Raw genomic sequence first — 18,126 nt, 5'->3', positions numbered from 1 at the left:
ATTACTTACTAGATAAAGAATTCAGGAAGTTGATTTGGTATAAATATTATTGCTTCTTGTAATTTGACGCCCCATGGTTGTATATTAAGATTATTGAGGAATGGGCTTTCACGGAAAAGTTAACTGGAGTTATTATAGCACACAAACTGCTTTTATACTAACAACTTTTTTACTCTTGAGTCCATCTTCGTAAAGATGATTGATGATAGATACGAAATACTTATTACTAGAGACGAAATTTTTTCGCAACAATTTTGATATTTTGTGGCATTAATTATGACGATTTTTGCATTTATGTCGTATTTATTTTTTAAATGTAGCACAAGCTTTTCTCTAAAAAAAAATATGGTATTTGTAAACAGTATATTTTTAGTAGTAAAGTGTATGTGATACAAAAATGAGAATATACCTTGATTAGGTGCACATTCTAGTTAATGTATTCACTGAAATATAGAAATTAATGCAAAAATTTAAACACTTCCTCTAACCTCATTCTTAGTTAAAGGATAACATACACAAGATATTACAAATGCTTCCTTTAAGTTTGTTCTCCTGTCAGTAACGATCATATTATACTTGGAAAAGAATCTTTCGGCATCAACACTCGAGACTGGCAACCATATTGAATGTAACGTGCTAACAGCAAAAGACCTGTGGTTAACTTTTAAACTGTTTAACAATGATACAATGTCAACTTCCTTAAACAATGTCAAATCCCAGAAAGTGACATCACGCCATGCAAACTTACGGATTTTATGGAGAACTTAATTTAGCGTCGTGCACGTTTTCGGTAAAATGCAACGATTTTTAAGTTAAATGATATTGGAAATGCGCTTTTTAGTTATTATTAGTAATAATTACCAAGAATCCCACTTTTTCGTTTACGTTCGCATTTATCACAAGTGATGCTGAATTTCGCAAATATTCGCGGTAATATAAACGTGATTTCTGGCTCTGAAACGGAAAGATTGAAGTTTCCTGAACCATATACTCATTTTTTTAACGTTTTGCACATATCGCATTAGCGAAAAAGTTTCGTCTCTACATATTACTTTTGAATTATAATTATTGACAGGTGTAAAGTTATTCTTATGTAAATACAATATAACTAGTTGTTTGTTTGCTATTGTTACATTACTATACATAACGCCTGTTTTTTAATATATGTTTTTATTTATTTCATTTCTTTATTCTTTTTGTGATAAAGGGGAGTTAAATCGCGCCGTTTGTTGGTACTTAACATGTGATAGATATTGGGAAGATACGCCAGGAGAAACTCGTCACTTTCCTTGGGGTCTTGTTTTCGCTCTAGTCATTGTTCTATCATTAGGAATCTGCCTATGTTATTATATCATCTGGGTACTTTTCGAGTAAGTAACTACTTAATATAGTCTTATGTTTTGTGATATTTGCATTATACTATCGATCTATGTCTCGCTTGGTTGAACAAAATTAATGGTACAATACTTGTAGCTTAAAGCCAATCAATTTGATTCTAATTAGGAAAATATATTTAAGGGATGCTTGAATTAAAGAATTTGACTAAATGCCAGGTATAGAATGATTTCCTATTAATACGGTGCATAATAAATCTCTTTTTAAGAAATATTAGGTAGGAGATATTTTCCTCATAAGTATATTAATTTCCAAAGTTAAATGGTTGATGATCATGTTATGTTTTAACACTTTCTGACCGCATTTAGATTTATCGAATTATTTACTAAACCCTTGCAATCTAAAACAGTTTAACTTCAGCGATAGAGGGTAGCAAAATAGTTGCACATAAAGTAATTTATGACTAGGGTGCGAATTCACAATTTCGTTTCACAAGGAACAATGTTTATTTAAGAAGTGAGAGGATTATTGATAAAATGAAGTTTCGAAGTAGAAAACCATATCCAAAAATAAGTTTCATCAAATTATTCCCATTTTAGTAGAGGATTTGCTACTCCAATTGTGGTTTCTAGTCAACTTTCAAATCTAGATAACATATAGTAAAAATTTTACTTCTAAAATAAAGGTTATTTTATACACATGATTCGAATTCTGGCTAGTATATACTATAAACTGTGAAACTATTCCTTGCACCTCCATAAGAAATTTGTCTTTTTTCAATAAGACGTTGCATTAGAAAGTTGAAGACACCTGGTAATAGTCCGGCGTTCTTGTTAAGATTACCATAACATAGTGTATCCTTCCCCTTCCCTCAAGAAATAGAAAAAGTGAAAAACTAAAAGAGAGAGAACAAAATATCTTACTACCATTGTTTCAATTAGAAAGTGACGCAAAGACTCAAACTAAGGAATATATTTGTACTTTTGTTTGTCAGAATGAAATTATTTGTAACGACTTGCTTTTTTATTGAATATATTAATACAATAAATAAAAATAAAATCTGACTAAAGTAATCATTTACTACAACTAATTTGTGTTAAAGTTTCGGCAATATATCACTGCCTTTATCAGACACAATATCACAGAAGGCAATAATACAGGGTGTATCAAAAAGAATTTTACAACTTTGAAAACTCATATTGGTTTATTCATTTATCTTACAGATATGGTTTTGGTGTCATTTTGTAGCAAAATACATCAAGTTTTGACTCACGTAGTGCACTAGTTCAGAAACAAGCCACCACACAAGCGCTAGCAGCAGTTGCAGTAAAGATAACTGCCTTTGCTGGTCCCTAGCGCGCTAGCTGTGTGTTTTGCTTTGAAGAATCCAAGTTTGAGACAGCTGTGCGACGTAAATTTCGTACAAAGTATGGTAAAGATCCTCCCAGTAGGTCTACTATTTGTCAGTGGCATAAGTGTTTTGTTGAAACTGAATGTTCGATAAGACACAACAAATCTTCAGGTCGTTCCTGTACGTTTGAAGACATAGAGCAAGTGAGACTTCAGATGGTATGTATGTCGCATCACCAATGGAAGTCACATTGAACCTTTTTAAGTATAAGAAAAAAAGAAAAAAATGATGTATTTTGCTACAAAACGACACCAAAATAATCTCTGTAAGCTAAGTAAGTAAATCAATATGAATTTTCAAAGTTGTAATTCCTTTTTGCTGAAAATTTTACCCAGTTTAGAAATAATAAGTATTTGCTTTGGTCAATTTTTATCTTAACCTATATGTAGTTACAATACAAAGGAGCAATATCCAGATATTAATACAGAAAATAAATTGAAGTACACGAGGCGAAATTATATGAAAATGTACTTGTACTACAATATAAGATGTAAATATTTTTGTACACAATGATAAAAAAAGCCCTGACAAAATCACATTACGAGAAATTGTTTCTGTATGGACCTTAATATACATTAGTTTTGGTCATATATAGTTTTTTTTATATGTTTTAGATTTCGGTTAATTTTTTTTAGATATATATTTTATCTGCATGTAATCTTAGTGTAGCATCTGAATGAAAATTTAGAATAATGTATAACATTTAAGCTTTATATTAGTAGTAAAATCATAATGCTGATGGAATATAATAATTATACTTGAAGTATTTTTAATTGTTATAGAATATTTACATTGAACAGTTGATTATTAAGTAAAACTTGATATGTATTCTAAATTAAAAATTTGTGAATTAAAACTATAAATAGTTTGCTTATATTGAAAACTAAATACTTGGAACACAAATATCCAATGAATCCGTTCTATTACTTCAAAACTACTACTAAGGTAGTGGAAAATTAAATATAAGTTAAGTTGGGTGTTCATTATCTTAGTTTTAAAATGAGAAATATTTGCAAAAGGTTGAAAGAAAATCATAAATCATAACTAAGCTTGGTTATGAAAACGACAACCAAAAAGTTTTAGAAACACAATTTTAATTAATTCTCAGAGAGGATGTCATGAAGGAAAAAAATTGAATTATTATCATAAAAAAAAATCCTTTGTAAGGAAAATCAAAATAGAGTACTGAAACATTATTGCATTTCTTTGCCAGTTGTAAAAGTCTGTGTTACATTAGGTATAAATATGATTCTTATACAGTGTATACATATTATTATAAAATCTTAACCCATTTCATGCCATTGGTATAGGGTTCTATTCTGTATTGAACATTAATCGCAGTGTAATTATGTTCTTTAAAAAGGATGGCATTTCTCAGTTTTGATCTTAGCTGTAATATGCACATTTCTGTATTATCATGCGTCTTTATCGCAGCAGCTTTAAGATTAGTATTCAAAAGGATATATTACGGATGTATAAATAAAAGGTATGATTTACGTTTCCTATCGTTTAAGCTTGTTTTTAAACAAATCTGCTTATTTTCTTTCTTTCTTTTTTTTTTTTTTTCATCTATTCATTTTGTGCTTATTCACTACAAAGCACTGACAAAACATTTTCTACTAAATTATTAAATTGCAATGCAAAAAGATAGTCAAAATTAAAAACGAAATGTTTTACATTTTCTAACTTAAAAGTTTAAAACAAAAAGTATACATTGAAATATGTTTATTTCAACTTGATGAACACAATAATTTTATTGAATAAGATCAAACACTGTACATTATTTCATTTTTATTCCACCGAATATGATCTAACAAAGGAGAATAGTACTTCAGGCTTCAAAATAGCTCTTACTACCAATGCTTTCTCGCTTTCTCTTAGAATGCTTGAAGCAGAAGTTCAAAATTTATCATGCTATACTATTATTTATTGCTTCCTGTTTATTTATTCCAAAATTTCGCTTAGTAATTTAAAATGTTTTTAATCACCTACAGCAACTTACAATTTTTGGCTTTGCATGACATATTCATTTTTACTAGATTACATAAAACGATCATTAAATATTTCTAAAGTATATGTTTTGCTACATATGCTTTTATGTTGCACAAATTACGTTCATTTGCGTTTTATTTTTCGTATGTAATGCTTTTATTCATGTAACATTGACTTCAATATCTTTAAGAGAAATGTTTTTTTGTTTTAAAAACTCTATTTACTTTATCATTTTTTGAAGTGTTTACATCAATCTACGGTAATTGGTATTTATCATGTAATATTAACATCAAGTTCAACTGAACATAGCACAAGTCTGGTTTGAAAAATAATCTCTTTAAAGACTTCATATTTCCCTTTACAGAATTCAAAGCTTAAAATAAGAAAATAAATGTGAAGAATAAAGTGAAAATAAACGTGTTTAAATAAGAATAAAATAAATGTGAAAATGACTCATATTGACTTTCCTGTTTTATCCAAAATACAGAATGAAAAAGAACTTAGTTACCCCCTTCCCCGCAAAGAGTGGTATTTAAATATGGCCAAAACTTACTTGGGAATTATGCTTTCGGTTGGTGTTCCCAGTTGGGCCAGACTTGTGTTAGGTGGTAGGAGAGATTTAGCTTGGTTTACATCCACGGATTTTTACTGTTGAAGGTACTCAAAGACTACCGTGCACCTTAACCATGTCGGTTCCGGCGTCCCCCACAGGGGACATAAAGTATGATGAAATTATTATTTCTTTACAACTTTATAATCAGACTGGCAACATTGAAAACTGTTTACAGAGGATGATCCATCTATGATCATCCCCTGTAAACAGTTGTTAATGTTTCCAGTCTGATTTTAGAATTGTAAAGAAATAATAATTTCATAATATTTTGCGTTGAGCGTGCAATGCGTTCAAAATAGAAATTGCTACAGCAGGTTAAGCCTGGTAATCACAATCTAGATCTGTGCCAATATTAGTTGCATTACTAATATTTATACCACCACAATATACTAAGCCATTTCCAAATATAATCTTCAACATAGCCAATCTTTCAACGACTACTCTCGCTTCTAGCTCTCCCCCCATTTTAATAATATTAAGTCTGGTATCAATCTTCGTATTTTCGTAATTCTTCATCATCCCGATTTTTTTACTCTTTTTTTTATACTTTCTTCTCAATCATTTCTACTAATGTCTTCAACTGATTGATGAACGATGGATATCAGCATACCCAATGTACTAATTACCCTTCCGGGACTCTCCTTTTCTTGATCGAAAACTATAAATACCACAATTGCAATGAACATTTCCCATTTTGAAATAAATTTCCTGTATGATTTGTGTAGGTTAAGTCTTAATGTTCCCTGAATAACTTGCATGGGTTAAGTCTTAGTGTGTTAATTCAACTTTTTCCCCTCGATTTTATTTTTTAATACGGTGAACGACATAATATTCTCGGCTAACCGCTAACTGTTCGGTGTATTAGAACTAGATTTATTATTATTATTATTATTATCACCATCGTTAAAATTTGAACTTTCATCCTTGGTTAATGAACATTTCAAACATTCTACCAATTGGAATTCCCTATGTCTTCTTCTTTGCTTACCTGCGCTCGTGTTGGCTTGTCATTGTAACTGGTCTGGAGTCAGCTTCTAAAAGACATAACTTAGGTTCTAAAACATTGTTTCCAAATGCCCCTTCATTTTACATTTACTTCTGTCTCTAAATTTATGTGTCTTGAATCATACTTCGAACAGGATAATGGACTAGAGACAACACAAGGGGCCGCGGTGGCTCAGTGGTAGAGCGTTCACCTCTGGTGCTTGGGGTCCCGGGTTCGATCCCAGCCCCCGCCAAGTGAACTTTGTGGTGGACAGACACCGTGTGCGTGGGTTTTCTCGGGGTTCTCCCGTTTCCTCCTACTTTCTTCATTCCACCATTTCATTCATTACTCATCATCACCGTCTCCTTTAGCCTAACCGGCATAAGCGTGGGACGTAAAACTCAAAGATTTCATTTCATTTTTTAGAGACAACACATAGTGAAATGTAATTGGCTGAACTGCAAAAAGGTGAATGGGGTACTGTGTGTCAAGACAGTGAGTTGTAGATTGAAGGAAATGATATAGAGTCCAGTTGATAAGACCTGCAATTATGTGTGATGGTAAAACCTGAGCAATTACAAATCCTAGGAAAATAAGATGGAAAAAACGGAAACAATAATGTTACGATGGATTTGTATGGTATAACGGAGGACAGGACAAGGAACGACTATCATATAAGATGCACTATTAACGTGGTATCTTTGAGTGAAAAGTTGTAGGAATGAAGGAGAAAATCAGTTAAACATATAGAACAAGGAAATGATAGGTATCTCATAAGCAATTTGCCGCTTAATATATCGGACCGACATTGGGTCACGATTGGGCTGCCACCTTATATAAAGTTCTTGAACAGGCTGAAGGCAGGAAGCTTATGGGGTATGTGGGAAAGAGGATCGGAGAGCTGAAAGTACCAAGGAGAAGGAAAGATCAATCTTAAAATAAGGTGAGACGACAAATTGCAGGAAAACTCGAGGGAAGAAGGGTAAAGAATAGAGAAAGCCAAGGACAAAATGAAATAGAGGCAAAATATTAAAGATGGCAACTCCAATTTTATTTAAATATGGAAAAGGGAACGTCAGTATAACATGTCCAATGTCCGACAATACTATATAATCCTACTGTATATACATTTCCAATGAATCAGAATTTTGCTATGTTCTGTTGACAATAACATTTAATGTAAACTACAACGAAAAATATAACAAACAATCCCAGGGATTTTACCAGACACTTTTTATTCATATCACTTATATTAAAAACTTTTTCTTTGAAGCTTTGGAAAAAGAAAAAAAAACTGATGATGGATTTTTTTCTAAGACAAATAATTCCACTTTAATGATCTGGCAAAATCTCTGCTCTGAACGGCATGAGCTTTGGAAGTATAAGATCAAATATAGTTCCGAATATGGTTTCGAAAATTTTATTAAAAAGAACACTTGGCGTGACATGGGTTAAGTACTAGATTACTATCTATTTAATTTAATTGTAGGTCTGTGCTCAATGATGACTTTGTAACAATGGATTGAGCGTAAGTTATCATATTAAAGAAATATTCAAGACATATTCGAAGTCTGGATTTTTTATTATGGTAAGTCAACTACTTTCCTATTAGCATTATGAATAAAGAATTTTAAAAGTAAAAGTTCGTATGTGACTTTTGTTTTTCTATTCCCGTTGTTTCACAGCTCTGATGACGTCAGTATTGGCAGCACCAGCGCCAGTGTGACAGCAGCCTCATCACCTGTTCACAATGTGAATTCCACTGTCTGCTATTCTGAAGATTACTACCCAGTGCAGAATATTAATGACATGTCTCAGAATGAGCACTATATATATGTCACTTATCCACCAGAACTAAAGCGACGTTTATTAGAAAGGTATTTTTGTTAAAACAGAAAAAAAGAGTACTGACATTTTCAGTAATACGTAACGGTGATTCACTTCTTATTTACTATTAAAAAAGCACTTTTATGTTGCTATGATAAGTAAACTACATTAGTAGCTGTAATTGTAGTTAATATTCCATATTTAGATATATTAAATTGTTCTTAAGGAAGACACACAATGAATTTTGCACAACTTAATATCTAAAAGGATTTTTTTTTTTTTTTTTTAGTAACTGTTTTGCTATATAGCTTTGAATGTTAGTAACTTTCTTTAAAAAGTGAATCATACAAATATTCGCAGTATTGGGCGCATAAAAATACAATATTAAAATAACTTCATTTTCCTGTTTCCGTTTATTGCATTCATGTTTTTATTGCATTCATTTATTGATATATCTTAAAGAAAGATGTTTATTATACTGTTTGTCATCTTGACAACATACAATTCAGAAATACATGATGAAGCAACAAATAACGCAATACATCCTTTATTCTAAAACTGTTGGTGGAATACAAATCAAAACTGATACTAATAGGTACTTGGTATGAAGCCGTACCTTCCGAGATGTGTAACTGTTACACCCGTCTGAATTTTGGTCAATATTATTAAACAAAAATGGGGTTATGTGAAATGTGAAACAATATTTATTGATTTATTAACAAAGTTTCAAATACAGTCGGAAGTACATTTCACACTGGAAACCTGATTATACGGGAAAGGGAAATATGAAGGAAGTTGATTAGGATCTATATATTAAATAAATATACAATCTCAGAATTAGCCTAGTAAGACGGGAAGACAGAAAAACCTCGAGACCTTCAATTTGCAAAACAAAAATCCTATGCACTCGCTTGATGTAGTATTTATCACAATTTTTTGTTCATATTTTATAATGTATCTTTTATTCGTTTTGGTGATATATATACTTTAATACCAGGTAATTTCAGTAAGGAAAAAGTAGTAATTTTTAAGTTAAATAAACAATTGGCAGAAGTCGCCTCAAATTAGTGTCAATAGCTACTGAAAAAGTAATGCCATGTTATCGTGATGTATGATCATCATGACCGACACCTAACAATAATTCATTTTGAATATTCATTGAATATTTTCAATAGAAACTGTATCATGTGATATACGAGTATCACTTTGAAAGAGAAAAAAAAAAGGTCTCAAATGCAAAGATAATTTAAACGCGTCTTTATTAACTTAAAATTTGATCATTTTTAAAAACATTTATATAATTCTGTTATATCACAATTATAGCATTGCAGTTCGCTTTTTCAAATCAAAATAATATACTATAGTTTTTAAATAATTTGCTTTTGAATTCCCAACAGTATTTAAAGATTTTAAAGCTTTTCAAATACACAAAGAGCCTGGGGATTAACGGTGATATTTTTATAAACTTCGCACTTATATTTAGGACCTCCGAATTTATTACAAAACCTGTTCCAAGTTCAGAAGACATATTTCACAATTATAAAATATGAATAAAGATAATGCATTATAGCTGGTGTTCTACGTATTATTGATGATATTAAGGTAAGATCCAGTGAAATATTATATAATATATAGTAAATTCCGTTTAGACAGTTTCTCACCAATGTATTTCGAAGTTAAAGTCTCATAAGTATATCATCCTTAGTACTGAAAAGTGCATTAAAATCCGAACAAATATTTGTTAAGAATTCCTAATGTGGATATTCTTTCAATTATATCCAGGTTTTCTGTGTTTACTTCCTTAAGAGCAGTATATGACTAGTATATTTGTTTTCATAATGGTATATTAGAAATTAAATCTTAGATATTTTTTATTCTCTATCTCTATATGTAGATTGTTTAACTAATTTCTAATTACATATTTGCTTCAAACATATTTTGTCAGTATTACAATTTTGTTATTTAGTTCTTTAGTATACTTTTTATACTATCGTTTAAAGTGGAATGAAGATAATTCATAGATAGGTTTCTTTTCTAACATAGAGTAGCTAATATTATTGTAAGTACTACTTCCTTTTTTATAGTATTACAAGCAGACACAATTTACCGTAGTACTTTTCTAGTGGTACAATGTAGTATTTGAAAATAATAGTCGTTAAATAATATGGTGGTTTAGAACAAATAGTAAATATTTTGGCAGATGTTAGTATCGATTATTCTGGGTAAAAACAGCTTATGTGATATGAGTTTAATTCTAATAATACACAGAAAACGTTTTAGGCTGTGTGATTATGCTAATTCTAATAATAAAGCAACGGTAATAGATGTTACTACCTGTCCTATAAGAAGTCTTTAACTAACTGCATAAATATGTAATGGAATTTAGGATGGTTAAATATAAACAATTAGATATTTTGATTAAGCCTGATTTTAGGCTATAGTGAACAGTAGGCCGAAGGCTTGGACGAAACAACTAGTTCTCAATAATTTGTGGACAGAAGGATTAAAATTTTGCGTGTTAAAACTATTGTAAGAACCTGTGTTTGGTAGTGATGACCACTCTTGCTCTCCATCTTTCATTTACTATCTAGAAGTTATTTGAATGATTCAAATATAAAATACTAATAAGCGATTTATTGAAGAGAAAAAAATTCAATTTCGATATATTTTATCAGCAGAAAGTTTAATAATTTGGAGGTGTTACATTGTGATTTAAGAAGACATTAATGCTTTTAAGCAATGAAACTTCTCCCAGTGATAATAGTCAGACTACTAAATAATACAACAAGCGTAATTAGGTTAGTGAACAGAAGAATATGTTTCTTACATGTATCTAAAAATTAAAAAAGTTATCTGTCAAACCAGGTTCGGAACTGTCGTCCCCGCAGACAGTACAATATTAACCAAACTCTGAATTTCGATGTAATTATATTATTAAAAACGTATTCAGGATGTATTGTACATATTTTTTCAACAAATGTTTATGATATACGTAGTTTGAGACCAATATAATATGTATACAGGTGTTTCTCCATGTGCTTTAGTGTTCTACACTATTGATATAATTTTGTAACAGACGATATGGTCTTGCACCTCTCAATTAATATTTCTTCGATATAAACATTGTAATTACTTTCAACCAAGAAGACAGATCCTTGACAGAGATGTAATATACATGTAGCCTTTCACAATATTATTTCACAAGAAAGAATCGAACCCCATAACCTCAAAATACGTTGAGAAATCGATAAAAATTTTGTAAGAACTTTTCCACACAGAATAATAGATACTAACGTCTGCCAAAATACTTAAGAATCTGTGAAATACCCTGCATAGAGAAACTGTAGTTCTCCATAATAACTGGTTCAAGAGAAGTTAGATAAATGTGCAGTAATGATGCTTTCCATGTAATATATTTCCTCTGAAAACCTTTGATGAATTCTATTAAGTGGCATTGATCAACTAGTAGTATAGTAATTAGATGTATTATGTATGTATATAGAGTATTAGTTAACAAATTTAACAATTGACATCGTAAACTTTTCCTTTCCTTTAGCTGCTACAACAGAACTACGAGGCTGTGAATCTTCTAGTCAACAGATTTGGGAAAAAAGTGAGAGGTGAAGCATGTCCAGATAATTATTTATCTCGATCTCTCTCCTTATGTATATATATAAATACTTCTTTATAATTGACTCACTTTCACTGCTTCTTCAATGGCTGTGTGTGTATATACTGTATATAAATAAATACATCCATTAGCCTTTAAGAGTATGTTGTGTAGAATTCAGAAGCACTTCTCAAACCTTTATGCATGAAGAGCTTAGGTAGGATCAAATACATTTAAGTTATTCTGTTGTTAAATGAAATCCATTTTAAAATGCCTCAACACATAATTTATTAATTAATTAATTAATTAATTAATTTTTGAACACATATTATCTACAGAAACCTTCCGGTTTTACATTCCACGATTATGTTAGAGACGGCGAGGATGAGAATGAATGAAATACTGGAATATATAAAGTGGGACGAAAGGGAAAAACCCGAGAAAACCCACAAACATGGTATTTGTCTACTACAAACCCCACTTGGTGCAAACTGAGATCAAACCAGGGAAAAAATGAAATACGATTTTTGAGTTTTACGTCCCACGGTTATGCCGGTTAGGCTAAAGGAGACGGTGATGATGAGAGATGAATGAAATGGTGAAAAGAAAGTGGGAGGAAACGGGAGAATCCCGAGAAAACCCACGCACACGGTGTTTGTCCACCACAATTTTCAATTGGCGGTCAAAGCAGGGACCTTACGTACCAGAGGTTAACGCTTTTACCGCTGAGCGACAGCGGCCCCATGTCAATTACGGATATTTGCATGTGTTGTATAGCGTTAAATTCTTAAAACTATGTTATTTATGAATAAAATAATCTATAATATGTTCCAACTATTATGTGACTTCTGCTTCGGCCGATTTTTCAAGTTTAGGCAAAGTGAGAAGAAAAGGATTAAGGTAAGATATAGTACAATTAAAGATATAGTACGATAAGGACGATTAAAATTTATTATTATTATTATTATTATTATTATTATTATTATTATTATTATTATTATTATTATTATTATTATTATTATTATTATTATGTTATTTTCTCACACAGAATATGAAATTACGTTTTAGTGATCAGCATTACCAGAATTTTTATAATTTGCTTTCGGAAGTGGAGAAAATAATATTTTGATTATGTGTTTGTATCCAATTTCTCAACTAGCACTAGTAATAATTTATGTTATTTATATAGAGGGTGCCCGGGAAATAAGGACGAATTTGAATTTCGCACCATTTTGTCATATGACGGTTGGCAGCCGTGGTTTTACCATGTTTGTTATCCTTTATCCTTCCGATTAGTAGCCTGTGTGGTGAGCATTGTTGGCTGGTGTTTATTTCGGCATAGGGCATTTGACAACAAAGCAACGCATCCAAATGATTAAAAGTTATTACAAAAACAAGGAAAGTCCCACGGCAACCGTTCGAGATTTGCGTGTGACACTTGGACGCAATGTTGCTCCTACTGAATCATCAGTTCGGAAGTTGGTCCTAAAGTTTGAGACAACGGGGTCAGTGTTAAATGTTAAGCAAACTGGACGGACAGGAGGAGTGATTGGCCCGTACTTTTTTTTGAAGACGATGAGGAAGCTGGCGTCAGTGTGAACGGCGACCGTTACAGACACATGCTTTCAGATTGTTTTTTCCCAGTTTTGAATGAAATGGAAATTGAAAATGACGGTTTTTGGTTTCAGCAAAGTGGTGCGACCTGTCACACATCCCGTGAAACAATTAGTCTGCTGAATGAAAAGTTTCCTCAAAAAATTCTCTCTTTGCGGGGAAATCAGTAATAGCCTGCCAGATCATGCGATCTTACCCCTTGTGACTTTTTTTGTGGGGATTTGTGAAATCTAAAGTGTACGTGAACAAACCACGGACAATACGACAACTGAAGGATGAAATTAAGAGGGTTATTAACTGCATCACATCAGATATTTGTGAACACGTCATCGCAAATTTCAATGAACGCATTGCTCATTGCCGTGCAGCCTTGGGTGGTCATATGTCGGATACAATTTTTCATACATAAATGTGAGAAAATTATCTAATGTGTATGTCTATGTATACATAAATAGGAGAAGTTACTCAATGTGTTTATATTTTTTTTTAATATATTTTATATTAGTTTTATAGCACTTTAATATTCGTCCCTATTTCTCGGACACCCTCTATAATAAAGTAGTATTCAGGAAACAAACATTTTATTGGAAGGAGGAAAAGAAATATAAGAGATTATTTGCAACATTCTCTATGTGAAAATCATTCACTTTTAATTTGGGAACATATTACTTTTAATATGACAAAAAGAAGGTGATTTTTTAAAGATGTCTCATTCCCCAAACTGTACCTGTTAACAAAAATCTAAAATTAACCGACATCAACAAAAGCGTTAAAATGAATCATTAAAGACCACCCGTTTAATGCTTCATAAAATTACCATCCAAACTGATTTCATATTAGGCATTAGTTTGTTTGACTTGACTTAATTAAAAAGTTTTATGCATAACAGGGTAACCTAATTAGTTTCGTTATTATATACAGGGTGGTCGTGCATGAATGTCGGGAAATTCGTGAGATGAATCTACACGTAAAAACAAGCAAAAATGTCATATAAACATTGGGTGAATGCGGCTTCGTTTGGACGCTAGAGGCGTCTGAAATGTCACCTTCCGAGGCGGCAATTTGCAATATCTCAAGAACGGAGAGAAATACGAATGTCGGGTCAAAACATATCAAAGGAAACCCCATCCGAAGAATCCAATTATGCATAAGTGGTGGCGAAACAGTGGCGGCGCTAGAGGGGGCCACAAAGAAAGTAAATGAAACATTGAGAAAAGTGAACAATTTACACTGAAAAATTGTAGGAGGGGATGTTACTTGGAATATGCAACAACAAATGTTAATGAACAAAGGCAACAGCGGCTAGTCTGTAGGGACTTTATGAGAGGCGGATTGTAGGAATACAGTATCTTTGTAATGGTGAGAAATAGGAATGTCGGGTCAAAAGATATCAAAGGAAATGCCATCCGAAGAATCCAATTATGTATAAGTGATGGCGAAACAGTGGCGGCGCCAGGGGAAGCATAAAGAAAGTGAATGAAATGCGGAGAAAGGTGAACAATTTACACTGACAAACTCTAGGAGCGGATGTTATATGGAACATGCAACAACAAATGTTAATGAACAAAGGCAACAATGGCTACGCTGTAGGGACACTATGAGAGGTGGAATGTTGAAATATAGTATCATTTTAACGGAGAGAAATAGAAATGTCGGGTGAAAAGATATCAAAGGAAATCCCATCCGAAGAATCCAATTATGCACACGTACTGCGAAACAGTGGCGGCGCATGGGAGCTGCAAAGAAACTGTTAAACACTCTTAGTGATGAAACGTGCAGATCGTAAAAAACACGTATGGAAGATGAGACCCAGTGTACTGTAAAAACAAGAGGTATTGTACTTACCATGGTCAACATAATGCTATTCTATAGCAGCTGTTCAATATGTCCTCCTTGTTCGTCGAGACAGACAGTTACACGATGGCGTAAGGATTGTCTGACTGGTGCCAATATCGCTGGCGTTTGCCGTAATGTGGCAAATGCAGCACATACACGCTGGCGAAGATCTTCAACATCATGCAGGGGCCGTGTATACACGAGACTCTTCACGTAACCCCACAGGAAAAGATCTAGGGGATTCAGGTCGGGTGAACGTGGGGGCCATTCTTGTCTTCCACCACGATCTATCCACCTGCGTGGAAATGTTTTGTTCAGATATGCACGAATGGTGAGACATGAGTGGACAGGGGCGCCTTCATGCATAAACCACATACACTGTCGTGTTCTCAGTGGCACATCTTCAAGCAGAATAGGTAGGTTCTGAGTCAGAAACTGGAGATACGATATTGCGTTCAATCGCTGTGGTAAGAAATGTGGTCCCACAACGTTGTCGCCAATAATACCAGCCCACACATGCAATTGGAAACGCTGTTGATGCTTCGTCTCTACAATTGCATGCGGGTTGTTGAGTGCCCATCGATGGTCATTGTGGAAATTTGTGATGCCATCCCGTGTGAATAACGCCTCATCCGAGAACAATACCTGTGTTAGAAAGGCTGGTGATACACGGCAGCGGCGGTATAACCAACGACAGAAACGTCGTCGAGTTTCATAGTCACCATCGTATAACGCATGCGTTCGTTGTACGTGGTATGGTCTGAGATTATTACTATGCAAGATGCTTACCACGACTTGATGCGAAACGTGTTCCTGCCTTGCTATTCGTCGGGTACTAATACTCGGGTTCCGGGTCACATGTCGGAGTACCCTCTCTTCCAGGTGGGGTGTTGGAACGTGTCGTCGTCTCGGAATGTCTGTGTTGGGAAGGAATGACTCAGTGTCCCACAATCGCTGATGAATACGAATAAACATCCCCGGTGTTGGAATTTGTCGATCTGGGTAGCGTTCCGCATATAACCTACATGCTTCTTCTGCATTACCTTCCGCTAAGCCGTACATCAAATGCATATCTGCCATTTCGGCGTTAGTGTATACTACCCTATTCATTGTGGTGTATTACACATAGCGCTTGTCAACATCAACACTGTTTCACACGACACAAAGTAAACCACATTCACATACACATGGATTACTGCCCCGCCTGTAGAGTGTAGCACTAAAACGCTTGTGCTGTTACTGTCATTGCCCCATTCAGTACGAATGAACTGTGCGCTGTCCTCTGCACCTTAGATGCGAACGCTCTCGTTACCCACGCTTTCACTACTCCTATAACTAACTCTACTACGCGACGCTCTGCACGCCCCCTTGTTCCACCTACTATAGCTATGCGCACTCTGTCATCGGACATGTATCATACAGTACACCTAGAGTTGTATTCCTTGTTTCCTGATTGCTTTCAAATAGTTGTGTTTTCACCAATTTCAACTTTTCTCCATGTTTCATTCACTTTCTTTGTGCTTCCCCTGGCGCCGCCACTGTTTTGCCATCACTTATACATAATTGGATTCTTCGGATGGCATTTCCTTTGATATCTTTTGACCCGACATTCCTATTTCTCACCATTACAAAGATACTGTATTCATACAATCCGCCACTCATAAAGTCCCTACACACTAGCCGTTGTTGCCTTTGTTCATTAACATTTATTGTTGCATATTCCAAGTAACATCCCCTCCTACAATTTTTCAGTGTAAATTGTTCACTTTTCTCAATGTTTCATTCACTTTCTTTGTGCCCCTCTCTTGCGCCGCCACTGTTTCGCCACCACTTATGCATAATTGGATTCTTCGGATGGGGTTTCCTTTGATATGTTTTGACCCGACATTCGTATTTCTCTCCGTTCTTGAGATATTGCAAATTGCCGCCTCGGAAGGTGACATTTCAGACGCCTCTAGCGTCCAAACGAAGCCGCATTCACCCAATGTTTATATGACATTTTTTGCTTGTTTTTACCTGTAGATTATTCTCACGAATTTTCCGACATTCATGCACGACCACCCTGTATAACCTACAGAGTTAGCATGAAATGACAAAGTGTGACATTTGGACTTAGAAGACCTGAGTTCGAATCAAAAAGATGTAGAGGAGAGAAACTTCTAAATGTTCTTTTTGCACTTCTGAGAGGAAATTAAAGAAGGCTTGGCAGTGCTGATCACCAAAACATGATTCAATATTCCTCAGTGGAAAGTGACAAATATAAAGATAACCAAGAAAGTTCTGTCGCTTTTTCACCCACCTCCTTCGAACATCGATATGTCACCTAAGACGTACCTGGAAGATCAAAAACAGTCCCCATCAGCATCGACGACCTTCTGCCAACGTTCTGGAAGGCCATGGAAGCTATCGCAGTAGAACTTGGTGGGCCGTGAAGCAAAGAATATATCAAATGCATTTTGCATCTCTACTATGGATTTGAACTGGCATCGTCTAAAGTGATTGCCCAAGGAATGAAACAGGTGATAATCGGACGGTGCAATGTCCGGGGAGTATGGCAGATGCAATAGTGTTTCCATTCCAAGGCGTAGAATGGTGTTCCGGGTTATCCTAGCCACGTGTGGCTTAGCGCTGTCCCATAATACAGGACTCTTTTGCAATTCAGAAGTGCTGGTTCCAGATTTTTGAGTTTTTCTTGAACACGGCTCAACTGCTGAACACAGTTGCATTGATGCTCTGACCAGCTGGTAGCAGTTCCCGATACACGATGCCGCGATCAGTCCACCAAACACTCAGGAGGACCTTGTTCTGGTGCAGTGCTGAGTCCGGCTATTCATGGGACGCTTACCAATAATGACGGTGCCGTGGAGCTTCGTACAGGACTCACTTCTCATCACATCAACACC

General features: G+C 34.1%; 1 protein-coding gene across 7 annotated transcripts in view; it reads left to right on the top strand.

Annotated features, from left to right (window-relative positions):
* The window catches only part of LOC145686394 (uncharacterized), a 105,671-nt gene that overhangs the window by 73,372 nt on the left and 14,173 nt on the right, over positions 1-18,126 (top strand). For 2 of the 7 annotated variants that reach the window (XM_081759677.1, XM_081759694.1), the window contains exons 6-8: positions 1,208-1,370; positions 8,022-8,213; positions 11,720-11,783. In XM_081759677.1, the coding sequence (XP_081615803.1) occupies positions 1,208-1,370; positions 8,022-8,213; positions 11,720-11,747 (383 nt within the window). In that variant the 3' untranslated portion in view covers positions 11,748-11,783. Of the gene's footprint in view, positions 1-1,207; positions 1,371-7,825; positions 7,925-8,021; positions 8,214-11,719; positions 11,784-18,126 lie in introns of all 7 variants that reach the window. The other 5 variants (XR_014131610.1, XR_014131609.1, XM_081759686.1 and 2 more) reach the window with 5 other exon arrangements.

The sequence above is a fragment of the Thermobia domestica genome, chromosome 1 (assembly GCF_964235325.1).
Source record: "Thermobia domestica chromosome 1, izTheDome1.hap1.1, whole genome shotgun sequence".
In the NCBI taxonomy this organism is placed as follows: Eukaryota; Metazoa; Arthropoda; class Insecta; order Zygentoma; family Lepismatidae; genus Thermobia; species Thermobia domestica.
Note: the sequence above shows the minus strand (reverse complement) of the source record. Positions and strands in the feature narration are given on the sequence as shown.